Raw genomic sequence first — 19,834 nt, 5'->3', positions numbered from 1 at the left:
AAGAAATCGTCAAATTTATGAATAAAACTTCACCATGTTCTGTTTCCGTTATTTGATATTATTGATGATTATCGATTACTTATTTAACTTTCGATATCTTCTCGGTCTTCTCGTTGTTGTGACAACGAGAAGACTGGAAACAGAACATGATGAAGTTTTATTCATAAATTTGGCGATTTCTTCCTGATGATGAGGGCTCAGTTTCCTCGAAACATGTAGAAAAGAAAACAAAAATAAATAATATCGATAGTGAAATAATTTAACCTTCATATCCAATATCACACGATGTTAAGAAGACAAAACAACAATTACAAAATAAAGAAATGTTACGGTTTATCTATAATGGCTGACAAACGACTTCATATCAAGAAAAGAATAGGTGACTATAGGTATTCAATACGTTAATAAAAATTATACAATCAAAGAATTTTTGTGATTACAACCAGTAGAAAAGAAATATGATTTTCTGTTGGATATGGACAAACTCTTGATAATTGAATTGCCGCGCATTGTTCAGCGACAAATATATAGGTCAAATCCAAATACGGATACCAATTCTCTGGAAGAATACTTTCGGAAGGTTCTTTACGTACCATATTTAGATTCTATTATTATATTACCTTTGAATTTGCTGCACCCGAATTCTTAACATCGCGAAATTTTGTAGAAGCTTCATATTTGCAAGATATTTGGTCTAACGGTAACTAAACAAAAAATAAAATGAAAAGCATCACAAAGTATCATTAATCCATAGATCACACTACTTAAACACGTCGATCAATTTCACATTAGAGCTCATTTGAATTTATCTCTGCAGAAGAAGAGAACCATAAACAGTTATCTTGTGATAAAATAGCCAAACTTTGTAACATAGAATTGAGAGAAGATTTTGTATTTTAATAAAAGATGAATTTCATACTAACGCCATTGTGCACATTGACAAAAACATCGTATATTTGAAAGAATAATTCTTAGGACTTAAACCATTAAAATGCCAAAATAATACGCGTCGCAAGTTTTTAATTGATCATGAATAAACTCATGGGTCTTGGGTTTGATGGATGTGCAACAATAACTGGAAAACAATCAAAAGTGAACTCACCTATTCAAGAAACCGTCATTAGATATTGCTACTAACCAAGAGTGTTATGCATAATAGCAAAGTAGAATTTGAAAATAGAAGCAATCATCTATGACTCTATGATATTCAAAATGTCAGCATATATTCGGTATTATTGTATTATTGACGTTACGAAACACATAAAAACATTGAAGTAGTTCTTCAAAAACACTGGAACCAGCACGAAGCTTATTTTGTAAATATGTATGAAGAAAATAGTGAAGTAACCAATAAAATAGAGGTATTGCAATGCCACAACAGACACCAACTCGGCGGAAAAATACTTTCTTAAGATACTTTACATACCATAGTGATATTCAATTACATCTTCAATACGAAGCCGAAATTTTTATTCGAAAAAAATATCACATCACGCTTTGAGCTTCCTGAATCTTAAATTTTTAACATCCCCGAATCCAATATATTTAGTGACTACAATCTTTGAGCTAGAATTTTATTCTAAACCTTTGTGAAGAGATGCATGGTTACAATATTTGAAAGGGAAGCAAATTCCAACAGATTTAACACTTCATGACGCTTTGAAGGAAACTGAAGTTTTTACCAGCAGTAACTAAGGCAATCATTACTTATGGCTTTTCAACTACTAACGTAGTGTTGCGTTGAGATAAATTTTGACACATTGAGGAGGGTGAGGACATAATAATATGGGTACTAGTCTGCAATGACAGATTAGCGGCCAAGTGGACTTTGCGTGTAGACGCTGCCCAGCCAAAACGACATAAATGACATTTACCACATTTACTAACATAACCCAATATTGTAACGATTGCAGTTTGTTTACAGTTATGTCACTTTGACTATTAGATGAAGATTTAAAAATCCTGTTCAACGGACTATTTTGGCGTTCATGTTGTTTTGACTTGGCAGTGTCGATGTTAAGTGTCCATCGAGAGATGGTGAAGTCTTTTAAAAAAATCCTTTGAATAATTTATATGTATTATTAGTTATTTATTTTTTGAACATTATAACACGTTGAAGTGACATATTTAATCAAAAATCAATTTTAAACACGATAATTTTTATAAACATAATATTAACTTTATACTTACTTATAAACATTGCTTTAACAATCTAAATAAAACCTAAAATCCTAAATCTAAAAGGATATCTTCCGCGGACTCCGTGGAGGATTCTTTTCGTGGAGTCCGTGACTCTTACCTGAATTACAGAAATAGGCCTGTACATTTCTCAAAGGAAAGTCGAGCTGAAAACGATCGAACATTTCTTCATACACTATTTGAGAAACGCTGATATAAACCATAAAATACAAGTTAAAAAATGGAAAAGAAAAATTCTTTAATCTTTTTAATCTTTTCTTACTATTTTTCACCTAAAATAAGGAATACGAATTATCCTTTAAGATAAATCGTCTAGTTTCTTAATTGATCCAATTAGTGTCTTATTTACGACTATAAATCTTCGTTAAAAGCGCAGTTTGGCAATAGTAGGATACGAGATATCCGCAGGAACTCCCATTTAGATATTGAAACGTTGAACAAAACTATGAGAAATGTACCTATAACTTTATATGAGCAAGTTACCAACACTGTATGGTTATTGCATTTTCACGCGTTCATGATATGCTTCATGAAAATGTTTCAATTTCCAAAGGATTATTATTTAAATGTTCGTTTTATATTCATAGGGTTTTTATTGTCACTTTTTATTCAATCTCCATAAAATAATCATGAGCAACACCAACTTTTTTAATAAATCATTTTATGTAAGTGGATCGATTTTCCCCCCTTTTAAGATTTCAATCCAAATTTGTTTTCAGTTATCATGCTCATTTTTCATAGCGAGTACGATAAAAGTTGTCTCCCTCCTTTGAACGTGAATTGATATTTTTCTGCTTAAATAAAAAAGCAATACTTACCGTAAGCTTGAAATGTCTCGTTTTTACTTCCTATTTTAAAAGCTTAAAAGGAAAAGACAATTACAACGTAGTATCCTCGGACAATTAAACTAAAATGATAAAACCATCTTATTAATACGCTTTATTATTATTTTGGTTTTACAGTATGAATGTAATTATTTTGTGACTTCGTGAAAACATCGAGCTATATATTCAATATTTTTCGTATTAATTCCGCCAAACATCATTTGTCCTGTGGATGGAAGGTATACGGAAAAATCGGTCACTAACCGTTCGCATTGATCCGCCGTGAAACCGGTCATTGATGCCAAACCAACCGGCTTAGTTAAGTGTTCCCAAGAAGCTTTCGAACCAACCTCGTGAAGACTCTTTGCTAATGCTTTTCTAACGTCGGATATCCTATCGGACATTTCTCTAATTTCGCTTTGCCAATCAGCTCGTAATCCTGAGTCCTCTAAGATTTTCATTGCAATTCTAGAACCGTTAACTGGCGGACTCGAATAAACGCCACGCACTAAAATTTTTAATTGTGAATTGATTCTTTGCGTTTCCTCCTCCGACCGGGTTATAATGGCTAATTGACCCACTCTTTCTCCGTATAAACCCATAGTTTTTGATAAACTCAATGCCCACATACATTGAATTCCTTCTTGAACGAATTTTCGTACAACAAATGCGTCGGTGTCGATGTTTCCTGAAGCCAATCCGAGACAGTGTAAAAAGAAAAGAGGTAAAAGCTTTTTCTTTTTAACTATATTAATAATTTCGTCCCATTGCGCTGGTGCTGGATCTAAACCAGTTGGAAAATGAGCTGAAGCATAAAAGAAAACAACAGCGGCGTTTTCTAATTTGCTTATATCTTCAATTAATCCTGTATAATCGAAATCTCTTACGGTTAAATCATAATATCGATAACTCCCAACATTTAATCCACACCATTTACACATAGTTGGAAAAACATTCCAAATAGGATTTGAAAGGTACACAGTTTTCTTTCCAGGGAAAAATTTTTGTATAAATATTAACCCCATCCTCATCGCCCCCGTACCAGCTACTGTTTGTAAAGTTGATATCATCCCATTATGAGTATACTCAGTTTCTTCTCCAAGAACTAACTGAAGACATAGTTTATGAAAGTTATCATCACCTAAAATCGGCGAATACTCCTTGTATAGCTTCATAGAATGAAGTAATTTTTCCGCTTTTTGAACGCTCGTAAACACAAAAGATTTCCCATAATCATTTTGATAACCATCAACCACTAAATTAACTTTCTTTTTACTAGTGCACTTCAAATATTTATCTTTTAAATCGAACATTGGATCAGGAATTGCCATTTGTACTTCTGACCATAACGCCGTTCGTGTAATTTGTTTCAGAATCGATTGCTTTCGAAGAAAATTTGTTACAGGCCGTATAATAGAAGCCATCCTTAATAATATCAATAACTTTAAATTTGATTAAAAAGTAATCTTCCCTTGCGAACATTTATTAACATTGACATAATGACAGTAATAAAATTATTGACGTGATTTGAAATACAGTAAAACCTCGATATAACGGATTAATATGGGGAAGGGAGTGGCCATTATATGAAAAATTTTTAATTTACACTTTAAACTGTTTGAATCAATAATTTTAATGCACACAAATTCGGACAGCTATCCACACCGTTGCGTTCTGTTTTTGTTAATTCTACTTTTAGCGCAATAAAAATATACAACAATGAATAACAATCAAATCTAGAGCAAACACTAACACTAGAACTAACACTAGACCTAGAACTATAAAAACATTCGGGTTTAGATATGCGACTCTTAAGACGAATAAACCCGAATGTTTCTAGGTTTAGGTCTACTGTTAGTTGTAGTTTTAGTTCAATAAAATCCAGTGTTGAATAACAATTAAAACTGGAACTAACACTATACCTAAAACTAGAAACATTCGCGTTTAGCCGTGGTGCGTCTGAAGACGCTTAAAAACTTTTGTATCCCATTTCTAATTTTTTGATACATTTCCTTATATCGCGATGAACGGTCACGATTTGATTGAACAAAATCAACATCTTGAAAATTGTTCTAATAAAGCTATTATCTTTCTGGGTATCCAAACGAGAAATTTTGTTTAAGCAAGTTAAAACGCAATTTGCTGTTTCACGTATTAGCAATGACAAATCTAAGTATAACCTGGTAATTGCTAATTTACCATTTGAAATTGTTTGAACAGTTTATGACGTAAATAACAGTCCACTTGTATACTTTTCTGAAGGGAATTTCGCTAGAGACTTACCCTTTCAGAAAAGAAGCAGTTATTATTATTATTATCACTGCGACCTATCAGATCTATTGTAACTTAAGTCCTCCAAAGGTTTAGGGCAAGTGTAGGTCCTTCATGAACCTTAGAATTACTTCAAAGTCTTGTTCCTTTTAAGTCGGTAGGTGTCAGGCGAACTTTACCGACAATTTTGTGTCTTTGGCGGCCTCTGGCAACATATTCATACAGTATATGTCCCTGACACAAGTCATACAAGTCCCTGAATAGTAGTTACAAAGTCGATTCGTTTGATCCTCAGCTTGTCCAATATGAAAGAGATGGTATTTTAGGGGCTTATGGCCAGCCAGGAAGCCTGAGAGCGACCTTAGATCCCCTTTGCTGAGGTAAAACCTCTTTGGTTTTATTTGCAACGGAATTATCGTACTCTTCGCCTGTCTGTGACCTGGAAGTTCTTTCCAGCGAAAAGGCTACCTTCGAAGCCTCCCAACTATTGATTACCTGTTTTAAGTGACTGTTTGTAGTCCACAGGCTACAAACAACGGGTTGGGATTCAATAAAGGACATTCTCACTGCCTCTTTGGCCAGCTTGTCCGCCTTTTCATTGAACTCAATGTCTTTGTAACCTGGAACCCACCATAGAGTAACATCGTTGCCCCTAACCAGTTCTCTCAGGTTCACACGTATATTCCTGAATTACGTTTAGGACTGCCCGACTGTCCGTGAAAATGTTTATCGACGCACCTTTCTGTCACTTTTCTCGGTCCAAAAGTGTGCAGAAGTTTATAGTAAGAATTTCTGCTTGAAAAATGGTTATGTCCGAACACAGTGGTACTTTGATGCGGCTATTTGGTACACTAATACCCATACCTACTCCAAATTCAACTGTCTTTGACGCATTGGTGTACCAGGCAAGAGCTCCTCTTTTAAGATGACGCTCACCCTTCGTCCAATCATCCCTGCTTCTAAATATGACCTTATATGGCTTGTCGAAATTATATTCTGTCGGTATAAGGTCCGTTTTAATTTCAATCAAGTGGTTTAGATATGGGTCTTTGAGGATTTCGAGATGTCCTCTGAGGTTACCCTGCATCAACTTGAGTAAAGAGCATGTTTTCAGTGATAAAGCACTTAAAGGTGCCTCCTTTTGTATGTATAAATGACGTGATGTGAGACCAAGTAGGGCTTCCAAAGCAGCCTTCAGACAGGATCTCATTACACCCGTTATGTTAAGACATACTGGGACTTGTGCCAGCTGTTGTTGTGCTGTCTTATGTTTTGTTTTTGGCCACCAAACCAGTGAGGCATAGGCGACCATGGATCTGACCCAGTGAGTAATTCGTGGTTTAAGACCCCAGTTCCTTCCAAGGAGCCTGCGGCAGATCCGGTTTGCCATGATGGGGTTTTTCTTCACCTTGACTGAGAAAAGCGCTTAGATGACATTTTGTCTGGTAAACAGATTGGCGATCGAAGGCTATGGCAAGTCGTTATTTTTTAACCACACATCTTCCTTTTTCAATTACTGAAGTAAGATCCAAATCGCTCACTCAATCACGATGCATTAACATCTTCACTTTCAAATTCAACTGCGAATAGTTCAGAAATTCTTAAGACATTGCAAAATTTCTCAATTTCTTGTCAGCTTCTTTTACAGACTATGACACAACGCCAGATTGGAAACATTTCTCGTTATTGTTCAACATCACACTCTCTCAAAAATCGATATTGACAACCTTGATTTTTCTTATTCCGATTTAAAAATAATTGGCGATGCTCAATCAAAGGACATACAGTTACAGCATTTATGTACTTACTAAACAATCGTCGAAAAACATTATTTAGTAATTGTCAAAATAATTTCATTTTCAAATTTATCCGTCTGGTGTGAGACTCATCTAAGACTACGTTCTATAGAGTTTTCGGTATGTTATGTTCAAAAAATTCCATAATTCATCTCATTCTGGTTTTCGCGCCACTCTTTATTAAATCAAATTACATTTCTTCTGATCTCATATGTCGAAAAATATAAAACTGTGGACCAAAACTTGTCTTCTTGTTTCCAAAAAAACAAAGGTTAATAAACACACCAAATTTCCTATTCTAAAAATCCCTATTCCAAAAAGCAGATTTGAGCATATTCATATTGACCTTGTTGATTCTCTCACTCCCTTCTTAGGATGTTCTTATGTTCTAACAATCATAAATAGATTTGCTCGCTAGCCAGAAGCATATAACTTTAAGAGTGTAAGTGCCTCTTCTATTGCAGATGCTATATACGGTAATTACTTTCCCAGATTCGGCGTTCCACACACTATTAAGCATAACCGGGGAAGATAATTTGAATCCCAATTTTTTTGGCAAGAGTTACTTGGATATTATCAGATTCACACATCATCCTATCATCCCCCATAAATCCATTAATCTCTTAAAACATCCATTGTTGTGGGAGGAAGCTGCAACAGGTGAAACAACGATTTCCCGATTTTTTTGTTGGGACTCGGATCTTCGCTCAAAGAGTGTCTCCCTTGAGAGTGAGTCTCCTTATCAGTTTACGTGAAACATTTTCAAACATTAAACCAATTCCTCTTATCATTCATCAAAAAAACCTTTTGTTCATAAAGAACTCTTTCGTTCTGATTTTGTTGTCATAAATACTGAAGATCTTAAACCTTCACTTTCTCCTCAATATAAAGGACCATACAAAGTTATTAAACAGTTTGAAACTAATTTGTTATTTCATGCAATATTTACAACCAGCTTTTTTGTTGAACAGCAATTGTTGTGACGCAGTCACTAACAGTTTTAATCTAACTCAAAATAAAAAGACAAAAAGTTCATTTTAATATTTAACAACTTTGAATACTTTTCTCTCTAACACACTTCTTTTATGTTCCTTTAGTTTTTTGATGTATATTTATTTGAAGAGGTTCAGTAACCTCTACATGGAAATTAGTATTATTAAAAAAACAAATTGTTTTTGAAAAGTATATCTTTGTTTGTTGTGTAAAAATCTATTTGTATGGATATGAGAAAAGTTTTAAACAGTTTCTTATCGTGTGGATATAAACAAATCGTAAAATTGATTTCTCAAAAAAAACTTTAAAGCATTCAATACTGTTTATATTACTCGTAGTAAACGGTGGTGTTGCAGACGGTTTCTTTAGAAAACGGTAGCTATAAACATGCAGTAAAGTTGCTACGCTTTTCAACTTTAAAGTAAGAAAGGTTGCTTGAATAACAAAAGAAACAGCCAAAACGAAAGAACAATTTTTAATCGATAAAAATTGTAAATAAACTAACTAAAATAAGAAATATAACGAAGTAATCGAAAATGGTTAATTAAACAGGCCAAGCGATGATTTAAAGTCCTTTGTTAAATCTACAAATCAATGTACGTTCGCGCATGTCAAACGTTTATACCTATAAAAAAGTTGTTTTTCTCAACTTTCGCTGGTTCTTTATTTTGAACTAAAAGGATACCTACAATTCACGATTTATAAAAAATATGTTAATTCGGGAAACATTTCTTATACTATTTTCACTTGTAGGATTTGCATGATCGATTTGGACTTACGATGGAAACTTTAACAGGTGAACACCTTTTCTCGTTAAAGACAACTTAAAACTAAGAATTTAGAGTTATACATTTATGAAATATTAGATTGAATATAATATTTTTTTTGATAATAAATTGAAAAATACTTGAAATAAAATCGAACGAGATTAAACATTCTAAAACAATTACTTAAACAAAGCCATTTCAATATTTCACGTAAATAACAACGTTGAGGAAGTGAATGCATCGCACGAATTGTCTAGAGATTATACCCCTTCAAAATACATTTTCTGATTCACATACCTACCTACGTATTATCAATCATTTCGACATCCGATTACTTTTTATTTCTGTATAAACCAGTCCATCCGGAACGTACAATTTCCAGAAATTTCCAATAATTTATATCAACTTTATATCGAACGAATGAAATTACTATTTTTTGTGTATAGTTACATGTAATTTTTTTTTATATTGCAAAAATTCAAAAAGAATTTTTTGTGTAAATACAAAGCTTTTATACCACCCTGAAGGAATCACAGTGTCCGTAATATCTATAAAAGTTGATGAAACACCATGCCTGCATCGCCATTCCCAAGAAATGGAGTTTATTTACACTCAAGTCTCTCTAGAGAGCCAAATAGTGACTCTGTGATGTGAAAGAAGTCTGAAAAGTAAATTTAAAATATTAACACTTTGTATTTACTATCTTCGTCCAAATACATTTAACTGTTTTAACTTAATTATACGTTATTACTGTACAATTTTACCCAAATATACAATTCTTTAAAACAAGATTGAGTGTTAATGATACTCATCACAAAAAGCAAGGTCTTAATAAACATCAAAAAATTAGACGTTTTGGAGATACAGTTCTCTCTCAAGTCGCAAAATCCCAATGAAAATCTTGTTTCTTTCTTTGATGTCGTTCCTAATGTTGTAAGAAGTATTAAAGCATTGACAAAATTTGATTTAAATCCGCTGTTTTAACAACGAATAAGACACAGCTTCGAAATTCTTCCTACAAATATGTCAAATTGCAGTCTGATATCCGCATTGCCGCGAAAATGAACTTAATAATAGTTGAATATGTAAAATTTTTACAAAGAAGAATAATATCCGACAATAACCAACTTATCAGCAGGAAAACGAATAAAATCCAACAGAAAGAGCAAATATAAAATAGTGCAGAACACACAGACTCCAGATAGCTGAAGAATCAGTACCACTATGCCACTCTTTAAAAACGGAATATCCCCACATTCAGAGAATTACCAAGGAATTTCCATCCTAGACACATCCATGCAGCTCTTTTCCAGTCTCCTACTAAACCGTACTTTAAAACAGTACAAATGTAAACTAGTAGTGAGCCGTCGCATGATAGAGCAATGGGTTTAAGCATATTTTATGGACAATTCAAGAACATCGTGAGAAAATAGGTCGTGAGTAACAACTGCATATCTACCAAAACCAAAGTGAGGATATACAAAACCTGCGTCAGCCCAATAATGAGAACGCTCTATGGGTTCAGAAAAGAACCAAGGAAATTTCGGAAAATATGGTAAGATGGATGCGCGCATGCACAAAACACGAAGGAGCAAATTTCATGAATGAAAAGTAATGCATTGCCAAGAATTTCAAGAGATTGTAGACCAAAATGCCAACAAGACAACCTTAAAAAAATGGAATGCTAAAAGGTAGAACAAGCCTCTATGGCTTTCACAATAAATTTTGAGTTGCTAATAAATTCAAATAATTAGAAATTATCATAATAACAGTCTTATGAATAGAAGACTAAGTATTGACGTTCTTATAACGTAGTTGACTCCCCACTACTTATTGACTTTTGAAACATTAACAAAGTTTTTAAATTCTAAAAAGGTCATCCAGATCGCAAAAACTACATTTTGAAATACGAATTTTGGAGATAGGATATCTCGCTCCAAAATATATCTCGTACGCTGGTCGACCTCGAAAATATAGATCAGAATATAAAGAACAGTTATTATATGATATTGAAAATACCACCAATACACGTTAATTGTCAAAACAAATACATCACACTCAATCCTTTATTCATAAATGTTACTAGAAGAGATACTAGAAAGATACTATTTGTATCCATACCATTCACAGCCTCTTTAAATACTGCCTCAGGAAAGTTATCACCACAATCCTGACATTTTCCATAATATTTTGTTTACTAATTAAGCGCATTTCAACCAACTAGGAATCACCATAACCGTCATTGTTTACACTATGAGAATCCTTATATTGCACGTAGGTGGAATCAGCAATGTCAAAACATTTTGCCAGGTCCCTTAGAAGACATCTCATCACAGCAGCGTGCAACAATATTTTTTTCTACACTGCTCGTCCACACATACTACATTTGAGAAGATGCGGTTGGTCTACCCTGCCTTCATCATCACCAAATAGTTTCATTATACACATATTTCTCAAAGCACGCGTAAAAAGCAGGAGTACTATCTTGTATAAACCAGATATTCTAAAGCGAATAAACAATTCGAAAATTCACATAAAATATATTCAATGAAATCCGACTTCAACACATAAAGATGAAAGTTGTGGAAATTAAGTATTCCGTGTATAACGAAACCTACATCAGCAGTAAAGAGAATAATCACAAAATATTTTTTTGAAATTCATGAATAATTCTTCAAACTGTTCTTCAAACTACTTCAACCATAACATCGCCTAAAATTATTTCAGTTTATAAATAGAATTTAAAATTTGCTATAAAACCTGAAACCTGGAAAACCTGGAAGGTTTTCTAAATTTATTTGAAGTTCCTGCTTTGACTTAATCTAACATTGATTCTGTATTCTTTTTGGACCGACCTTCAACACTAGTCTTTGAAGGCGTTTTACCAACTGATTGTAATGATGAATTTGATCATCTAGAAATCACACTCAATACTCAGGTTGAACATGAACCTGTTACTGTTTGTATTACCAACATGATAAGTTTATATAGTTCTGTTACCTCTTTACCATCAGGAGAGTTGAACATTAAAATTATTGACGAAATGTTTTGCCATATATTTTCAGAGTCAATTACCGCAACATACTATAGATATCGTAATGCAATTAAAAGATCTCTGTAAACATTTCGAAGAATCGCAACGAGTTATAAAAAAATTCCATCATCCTAATGTCCATAGTAGAATTCTGGAGCATGAAGTTGCTTATAATCTTATAACTCCTTGCCATCAAATGCTTCAATTGCGGTGATTCTAATCACTTAGTTAAAAGTAGTTTTGCTTCCTGTCGCCTCCACCGTTTTAAGTGCACAAAGTTATCACTCAAAGTTATAACTTGTTCCAACTATTCACCTAGTATGTATGTTTGTGTACCATTAATGCCAAGCATCGTCACTAGTAGACTGGCTAGCTAAAATTAACAATTGTCTGTCTGCAAAATCGGTAAAATTCTTTGTGTTATTGAATATTATCCTGGGTAGTTGTGGTCAAGATAAAAGACCTTATTAAAGAATATCATTTTGCTGGTTGGTTCTTTGGATCAGATTAGAATTTTATATTGTCAGCCGCTTCTAAATTTTTTCAGCCAAGTTGCCACCGAAGTTTTTTGGTCTCTTTACTATTACTAAGATTTTATCGCCATGTTTTTCACCGTAAGTTTTACGATGATGATTGTTTATTTTATTTGTTTCGGTGCTAAAATAAACAATCATCATCGTAAAACTTACTTTTATTTCATTATCCACACTACGATGAACCTGGAATCCCAAATCGCTAAAATGTTTTTCACCTTCTACTTACTCACATCATTTTACTGAAGGTATATATATATATATATAATAAGATGGTGATTTCGTAGATTTTTAAAGTACATCTCAAAAATGAAAGACAAAAAAAAGAAATATTTCAATTAGTTTTAAAATGAGCTTACTTAATGATTCTTTTAAAAACACGTATTAATTTAATGAACTGTTGGCACAAACACAAAATTTCGCATTTCCCTATCTAAAATTCCATCTTCCTTCTTAGTTTAATTTATTGTCATGAATAAATGCAAATCTTTCGGAAAAGTCCGACCGAATGTAACCCGTCTGTACACAACTTAATACTTTCTCGAAATGGGTAGGGAAGAATAAAAATCGACTTCCAGAAAATAGGATGTCTTGAAAGGTGCTGGGTAAATCTCATTCGGAATTCGTGGCTTCCGTGTACGGTTTAGAAAGATACGAGTAATTTTTACAGCACGCTTTGTCTTCTACGTTTCTAACCTCTATATTTTGCTATAATAACAAATTGAATTGTTGTTTTACTGATTTTTTTTACTTTAGTTCAATAGAATTCAAGTTTAAAATACGATATATTTGTTCTGCAGAGGGCTCAGAACGAAATTGAAAAATTCTGCATATTTACGAGCACCTCCCAATAAGCCTCTCGGTCCCACTGGCGATAACAAAACCTCGCCTCCTACAACTCGGATGAAACCGAGGAAAAATAACTGTGCATTCCCTTCGTCACCCTTCAATCTTTCCCTTCATCGATAAGGTGCTTCTTGAGCAAACAAGATGTTGAACGTGCAGCTGATACACACACTCAGATATTGAATTCTTGCATGATTAATTTAACATACAAATTTTTAATTTGCTTACTTATCAAAGTTTTTATTTCTGTTTATTCATACTCTTTCTTTTCTCAACTTAAGATAGAATTATGACTATAAAAATCAAGTGCATGAGAAAAATTAAATTTATAGTGATTAAAAGAAAGTGTTTTTAAATACACTTATTGAACTTAGTAAATTGGTCAACATTCTGGCGGGTAGCAGAAAAAATTCGAAGGCCAGTGGGCCTCATTGGACCTACGAAATGTTACCGAACGGTGAATATTCACCGTCGCAAACAAGCAGCGGCGGAAAAGCTAGAGTGAACTTTCCTCCTGATACGTTGGATAGACGACACAGCAGATCTACGCTTATACCGAGAAGAAATCGGAGTATGAGTGCTTGGAGTGACATCAGTCGATCCAGCTTTAGAATGGATGAAAGGTAAAATAAACTTATTGTTAGAGACATTTTAATATTTGAAAAGTAAAAATTAAAATTTATCTTGCACTTCTATAGTATGCTGCGCCATCTGTTAACCGTAGGTTAAAGTTAACATTAGTTATTGTAGATTTCATAATTGAAAATTAATGATGTTGATACATGTTGATACAAAAAGATAAAACCCAAATATACAACGAAGTCGTAATTCATTACTCATTACAGTATTAAATGTGCCTTTTGTCAATTTTCCATAATTAGAAAATCAATCATTTGCGAAACTATGACCCGTATTTCACTTGCATTGAAATCCGGTTGACAAGGCTTGATACATAAATCACTCAAAATCAGTATTTAGGTGCTACTTCATTTAAAAGTAGCGGCATGGTTACGTATAGACACAACGGTTTACCAATTTAGTAATCGATATGTTGGAACGTTCCCAAATCTGAAAAAATAACCAGGTCATATTAATTAATCTCTTCCAATTATTTTCACATTTCAAAATCTCGAAAGATACAGTTATTTCCTCAAATCTATTTTTCGTTACTATTTGATAAATTATCGCAGTTACTGTTATTTTCAAAGTGAAAAATAAATTACAAATTTACTTCGATGGTGATTTAAGCTAACATAATGTGAATTGTTTATTACAATATTAGTAAGCTGACATAAATTTACCGTTAATTATTAAAATTATCTGGAGTGGCTTTCACTCAACTTTATTTTAGTAATAATCGGAGTCTTATTATTGCACGATTGCCACGATTACAGTACTTCTTCTTTGTTTCACTTATGAAAGTAAAAATAGTAAACCCGATTGTAAGCAAGCTGTCTTTACACTTGGAAGACGTCGCATTTCATTCTTGTAGCTTGATTACCATATTACTTTATGTATGGTGGATGAAGGAATATTCATCCTCAGATAATTCTAAAATAATAATAATAATACTTCATTCCTCCATTTTACCAAAAATGTGTAGAGTGCGTCAATTTAACAATAATTACATTGTGATATAATACAAATCCGGAATCTTGGAACTGAAATGTGATTGTAGATCTTGATACTCTGGTATAGAGCCGTCTTCTGAATTTTAGTAAAGTGCGTTTTTGGTGGCACCAGATAGCAGTTCACCTTCTCGCGTGTGTCTCGAGGATGTGATATTTCATAAACCAATACGGCACATTCCAGAATATAAATTCCATACAAGGAAGGTATTTTATAGTCTTTAAACTAACTTCTACAGCTATCAGTATTTTTTAGACCAACGATTGCTCTTACACACCTCTTCTGTAGTATGAAGATACCAACACCACGGCCCCAAAAGACAACATATCTTAGAAAGAAATGAACATATGCATAATAGGCATTTCATGCTGCCTCAATGCCAACTGATCTGGAAATAATCCAAATGGATATGAGAAATAACTGATCTTGCCAGCAAGGAAATCAATATGATTAGCCCAAGACAGTTCAAGATCCATTTTCCAACCACAAACGAAATCTTTTCAACACTGGCTATCTCAGTATCCCAATACCTCGCCTTGATCTGGTCAAAGCATACGTGATAATTAACAATGTTATTCAGATCTACAGTAAGTGATTTCTGGATTTCATAATCAGTGCTACACCTCGCCACGGTCGTTGTGTCATCCGCAAACATTATCATAATGTTGTTCGCTACACGTGGTAAGTCATTCACGTACAGCAGATACAATAGAAGACCCAATATAGTACCCTGAAGTAGTCTCAGCTTGACTTGCCTCCAAGCTGATCTTATTTCTGTTTCCTGTTCATTGTGGGCAACTACACATTGTAACCTCCCTGATAGATAGGATTTCATCCATGACAAGCTAACACCTCTAAAACCAAGTCTCTCCAACTTGGTCAAAAGGATTGAATGTTGTACAGGGTGTCCAAATTTCGATGGGTTTGCAGGGTATCTCAGTTATTATGAAAGATAGAAAGTTGCGGCTTTCGCGAACCTGAGCTACTTTTTTGTGAAACTTACAATGGCGCAAACCAAATTTTCGTAGCCCTCTTCGTTTTTGATATACAGGGAGTGTTTCAAAATTTACGATTTTCAGACACCTCCTGTATCTCGGCTATCAGTAAACGTAAAAACGGGTTCTAATAGATTTTTTCACGTAGAATCCAATGGTGCACGCAGAATTTTTCTAGTCATCACGGTTTTTGAGTTATAAAGAGCTGAGTATTTTAGAAATTGAGTATTCAGTATTTGAGTTGTGTTTATAACTCAAAAACCGTGATGACTAGAAAAATTCTACGTGCACCATTGGATTCCACGTGGAAAAATCTATTAGAACCCGTTTTTACTTTCTTACTAAGTTTCCGGATAGCCGAGATACAGGAGGTATCTGAAAATCGTAAATTTTAAACACTCCCTGTATATCAAAAACGAAGAGGGTTATGAAAATTTGGTTTGTGCCATTGTAAGTTTCACAAAAAAGTAGCTCAGGTTCGCGAAAGCCGCAACTTTCTATCTTTCATAATAACTGAGATACCCTGCAAACCCATCGAAATTTGGACACCCTGTACACTATCAAAGGCTTTTGTAAGATCCATGAACAATGCTGTTGTGGCCTGTTTTCCATTTAATCCCAAGATAATATTTTCCAACAGTTGAAGTATCGAAAATTCGGTTGATCTTCCCTTCCGAAAACCATTTTGATTCTCATGCAAAATGTTACATTTGTTTAAATAATTTATAATTCTGTTGTGTACAAGCTTCTCATAAATTTTTGCAAGATTGTCTCCTTTTTTTATAGATTGGGATTATTAAAGATTATTAAAGAAATGATTATTATTATTAAAGAGAGTAAGGAACATGAAACGTTAGCTAATTTGCTAAAGATTACGAAAGTGTAGATACCTAACGGTTCACGAGTGGTGACAGAAAGGTTCTAATCGACGTTCAAAAAATAGCTTCAAAGATACCTATAATGGATGCGAGATTGCCTGACAATGCTAATAAGCGAAGAAATCAGTAACTGTAGGAAAACACTGCACACAAGTACCCACAAAGAATATGTTGTTTAATTTACAAAACAAGATTACGTTTTCTAAAACCATCCATTACTTTCTGGTTTCATACGGTCTTAATAGAAGTAAATCCCTATTGTAACATTAATTATCGTGCCTCAAAAAAACATTTAACAAGTCAGAGCACGTATAACACCAATTAAAATATGTTCTTTAATTATTGTTCAACATTTGCAATAAAAATTATCTACAATTAGAACGACAACTATAATATAAAATGGTTGTGTACTATTTTTATTAGGAAAAAAGTTTACCGATGATTAAAAGTTTATTAGGTTGGACGTTGATAAAGTTTTTGAAGAGTATTGGAGCAATTGCATTACCCACTGCGAGAGGAAGGTGGTAAAGAACTGCCCCGGGACCTGTAATTACCTCTTACGTTGTCGTCGTTGGTCCAAAGCTTTTCAAGTCGAGCTTTTACACCGAAAATACGAGTCCTGTCAGGACAAATATTTTATCCCCTTCTGTTAGACGTCCCTGGGGCGGACTTTAATAGTTTGCTTCTCCTTTTTACATCTGCTCTCGATTACTCACTTGGCGTTTACACGCTATAAAAAAAAGCTTATGAATTTGAACTTTAGAAAAGTTAATAAATTAAAATTGACACATTGTCATATTTAATGTTATTTCTATTCATGAGAAGTATAATAATTATCTGATTCACTTTACTTCAGATTTGTTTGTCCAACTTTTTTATCGTGAAATAGTTGTGTACCGAGAGCAAACTTAGTTATCAAGATTGTTTGATTAACCAAATGAAAGTCAAGCAAATGTAAACGTTAAGATTGATCTTAGCGAAGACGAAAAAAAAGTCATTACTATAGAGCTTATATTTACATTATAAATACCAAGAAGGAACACAAGAAATGTTGTAACGAAGCACACCGAAATTCAAATTATTGTAAGGGCTGACCATTAATACCAACACTTTTTAACAAACAACTGCTTCAATGGCTTTTGGATAGATTCAGAAGAATTAAATGCATAATTTATAAGGTATAATTTTATCAAAGTAGAATTTTTTTTGTAACATGTACATAATCTACCACCATATAAAATGTGAGCTGGAAGAAGTAGAAAGTTGACTAGGTTAGGATGTAATACAAGATAATACAACTTAACCTTCGTTTCGATATACCAATTGACGAACCTCCACCTGAAACCTTCCAAGGCCAAGGAAACACAAGCCTTCAAAAATTTTCATGATGAAAGCCACGGAAGTGGCCTTGGCCTTGTGAGGTCTCTCGTATTTTCATATAAGGTATATTTTTTCAACATCGTTCTATCTAAAAACCATTTTTATTGAATTATCAATTTTAGAATTGAAAATATTCTCTCTGAAGTAGCTGTGCTTACCGGTAAGGTGCACAAAATTTTCAACAATGTATAAATATGAGGAAGGATAATCGAATCACAAATTGATAATGAATTTAAAGAAGAATAGGAAAATTCTTTTGGTAAACTATTGTAAAATCTTCTGTACCAAAGTTTAAATTCACCAGCTACAACAAGTATTGAGACATCATCTAAATGATATCTATAAAATTCTACTCGTTCAAATTGTCTCCTAAATTTTCAATTTTTTCTAGTGATACTAAACAACCAAAAGCTACTAAGATATCTTTGTGTGCAATAAATCTCTCGTCTAATTGCCTTATGACGTTGTCTAAGAATGGAATGAAAACTGATATTTTGTAATATTCTTCTGTAGTTTCTGTTTCAACATTAGCTCTATTCCTTTGTCTAAGTACAAGTTTCGTCACAGTTTTCGTTTGTACCATCCGCTTCTGTATTTTCTTTTACAATCGAACCTGTTGCATCAACACTTAGGCTACTCCTTTTTGGCTTGTCTTTGTAGTGCTTTTTGTAAAGGAAGATTTGTTCTGGAGTCTCCCGAATAGTACCTGTAAATTCAGGACGATATTTCCATTTATGCACTGATTGAAAAAGGTCGATGCCTCTACAAAGTCCTAATTCCTGGTCAGTTTCTGTTTGCTTACGCAAAACATTTTCGTTGTACAAATGCGCGGAAACTTTATCTTCAAAATCCATAAGTTCTTTAGCTTTCTGTCTACGCCAAGCATAGGTTGACTGAGCAGCAACTTCTTTTGCTACTCGTTGCCTGAGTACACCTCGTAATTGATGTTTTTTTATCACTTGTTGAAATTTGCAACGTGATATGGTCATCTGTTGGTTTATCTGGCGCGTACAAATTAATTCCTACACCACATTCGATACATAAACCTTTAATCCATTAACATGGTTCTTCTGGATTTAAGTTAACTTTTGGATTTTTGAAAGCATAGCAATATGGCAGCCGATGTTCTTGCCACAATTGTTTCTGCATTACATCGGTCCGGCCTTGTCTTAATACATTATACGCCCTACCCTTATAAATTCTACTAACAGGTCGAATACTGTTCCAATCATCGCCTAAAATAGTAATTGTCGTTCTAAGAGCAGTCTTAACGCATGTGACGAATGTGACAAAAAGTGAAAAGCAAAGCGAAAATACCTGGTAGTATGTTGTCTTGTGTACAACACGTGTTTGTGTAGATAAGCCTAATAGATATAAATCATAAAAACATTAAACGGTGCATACCAGGCCACACCGGCTAGAGTTGAGAACGGTTACGACCCAAACGTCAATTTAGTCTTATGTACTTGAAAAGTATGGGAACCACCGAAACCGAGACCCGGGGCTTCACCTAATATTAAAAAAAAAAAGCTGTATTTTGGAACCTGTTGGGACATAAACGAAATCGAAGGGGGTACAAACGATTCTCTATTGAATTCCATCGACCGTTTTGCGATATCTGTATTAATAACGGAGATACACACTTTCAGCGATAATCTGAAGAATCAAAAAATCGCTGTATTTTGGAAT

General features: G+C 33.8%; 2 protein-coding genes across 3 annotated transcripts in view; one reads left to right on the top strand and one right to left on the bottom strand.

Annotated features, from left to right (window-relative positions):
- Positions 1–19,834, top strand: part of LOC111413140 (slowpoke 2) — a 393,515-nt gene that overhangs the window by 124,051 nt on the left and 249,630 nt on the right. The window contains exon 1 of one of the 2 annotated variants that reach the window (XM_071197440.1): positions 13,693–13,886. The exons of the other annotated variant lie outside the window; for it this stretch is intronic. Within the exon in view, the coding sequence (XP_071053541.1) occupies positions 13,708–13,886 (179 nt within the window). The 5' untranslated portion in view covers positions 13,693–13,707. Of the gene's footprint in view, positions 1–13,692; positions 13,887–19,834 lie in introns of those variants that run through there. 2 annotated transcript variants of the gene reach the window in all.
- Positions 3,124–4,536, bottom strand: LOC111417213 (aspartate aminotransferase, mitochondrial-like). Its single transcript, XM_071197413.1, has one exon. It carries the CDS (start codon positions 4,445–4,447, stop codon positions 3,173–3,175), a length of 1,275 nt encoding a protein of 424 aa, XP_071053514.1. The 5' UTR covers positions 4,448–4,536; the 3' UTR covers positions 3,124–3,172.

This window comes from Onthophagus taurus, chromosome 1 (genome assembly GCF_036711975.1).
Source record: "Onthophagus taurus isolate NC chromosome 1, IU_Otau_3.0, whole genome shotgun sequence".
Classification (NCBI taxonomy): Eukaryota; Metazoa; Arthropoda; class Insecta; order Coleoptera; family Scarabaeidae; genus Onthophagus; species Onthophagus taurus.
Note: the sequence above shows the minus strand (reverse complement) of the source record. Positions and strands in the feature narration are given on the sequence as shown.

Bases quoted from the DNA above. Each gene is read 5' to 3' on its own strand.
- LOC111417213 (XM_071197413.1), bottom strand. From the start codon at position 4,447: ATGGCTTCTATTATACGGCCTGTAACAAATTTTCTTCGAAAGCAATCG.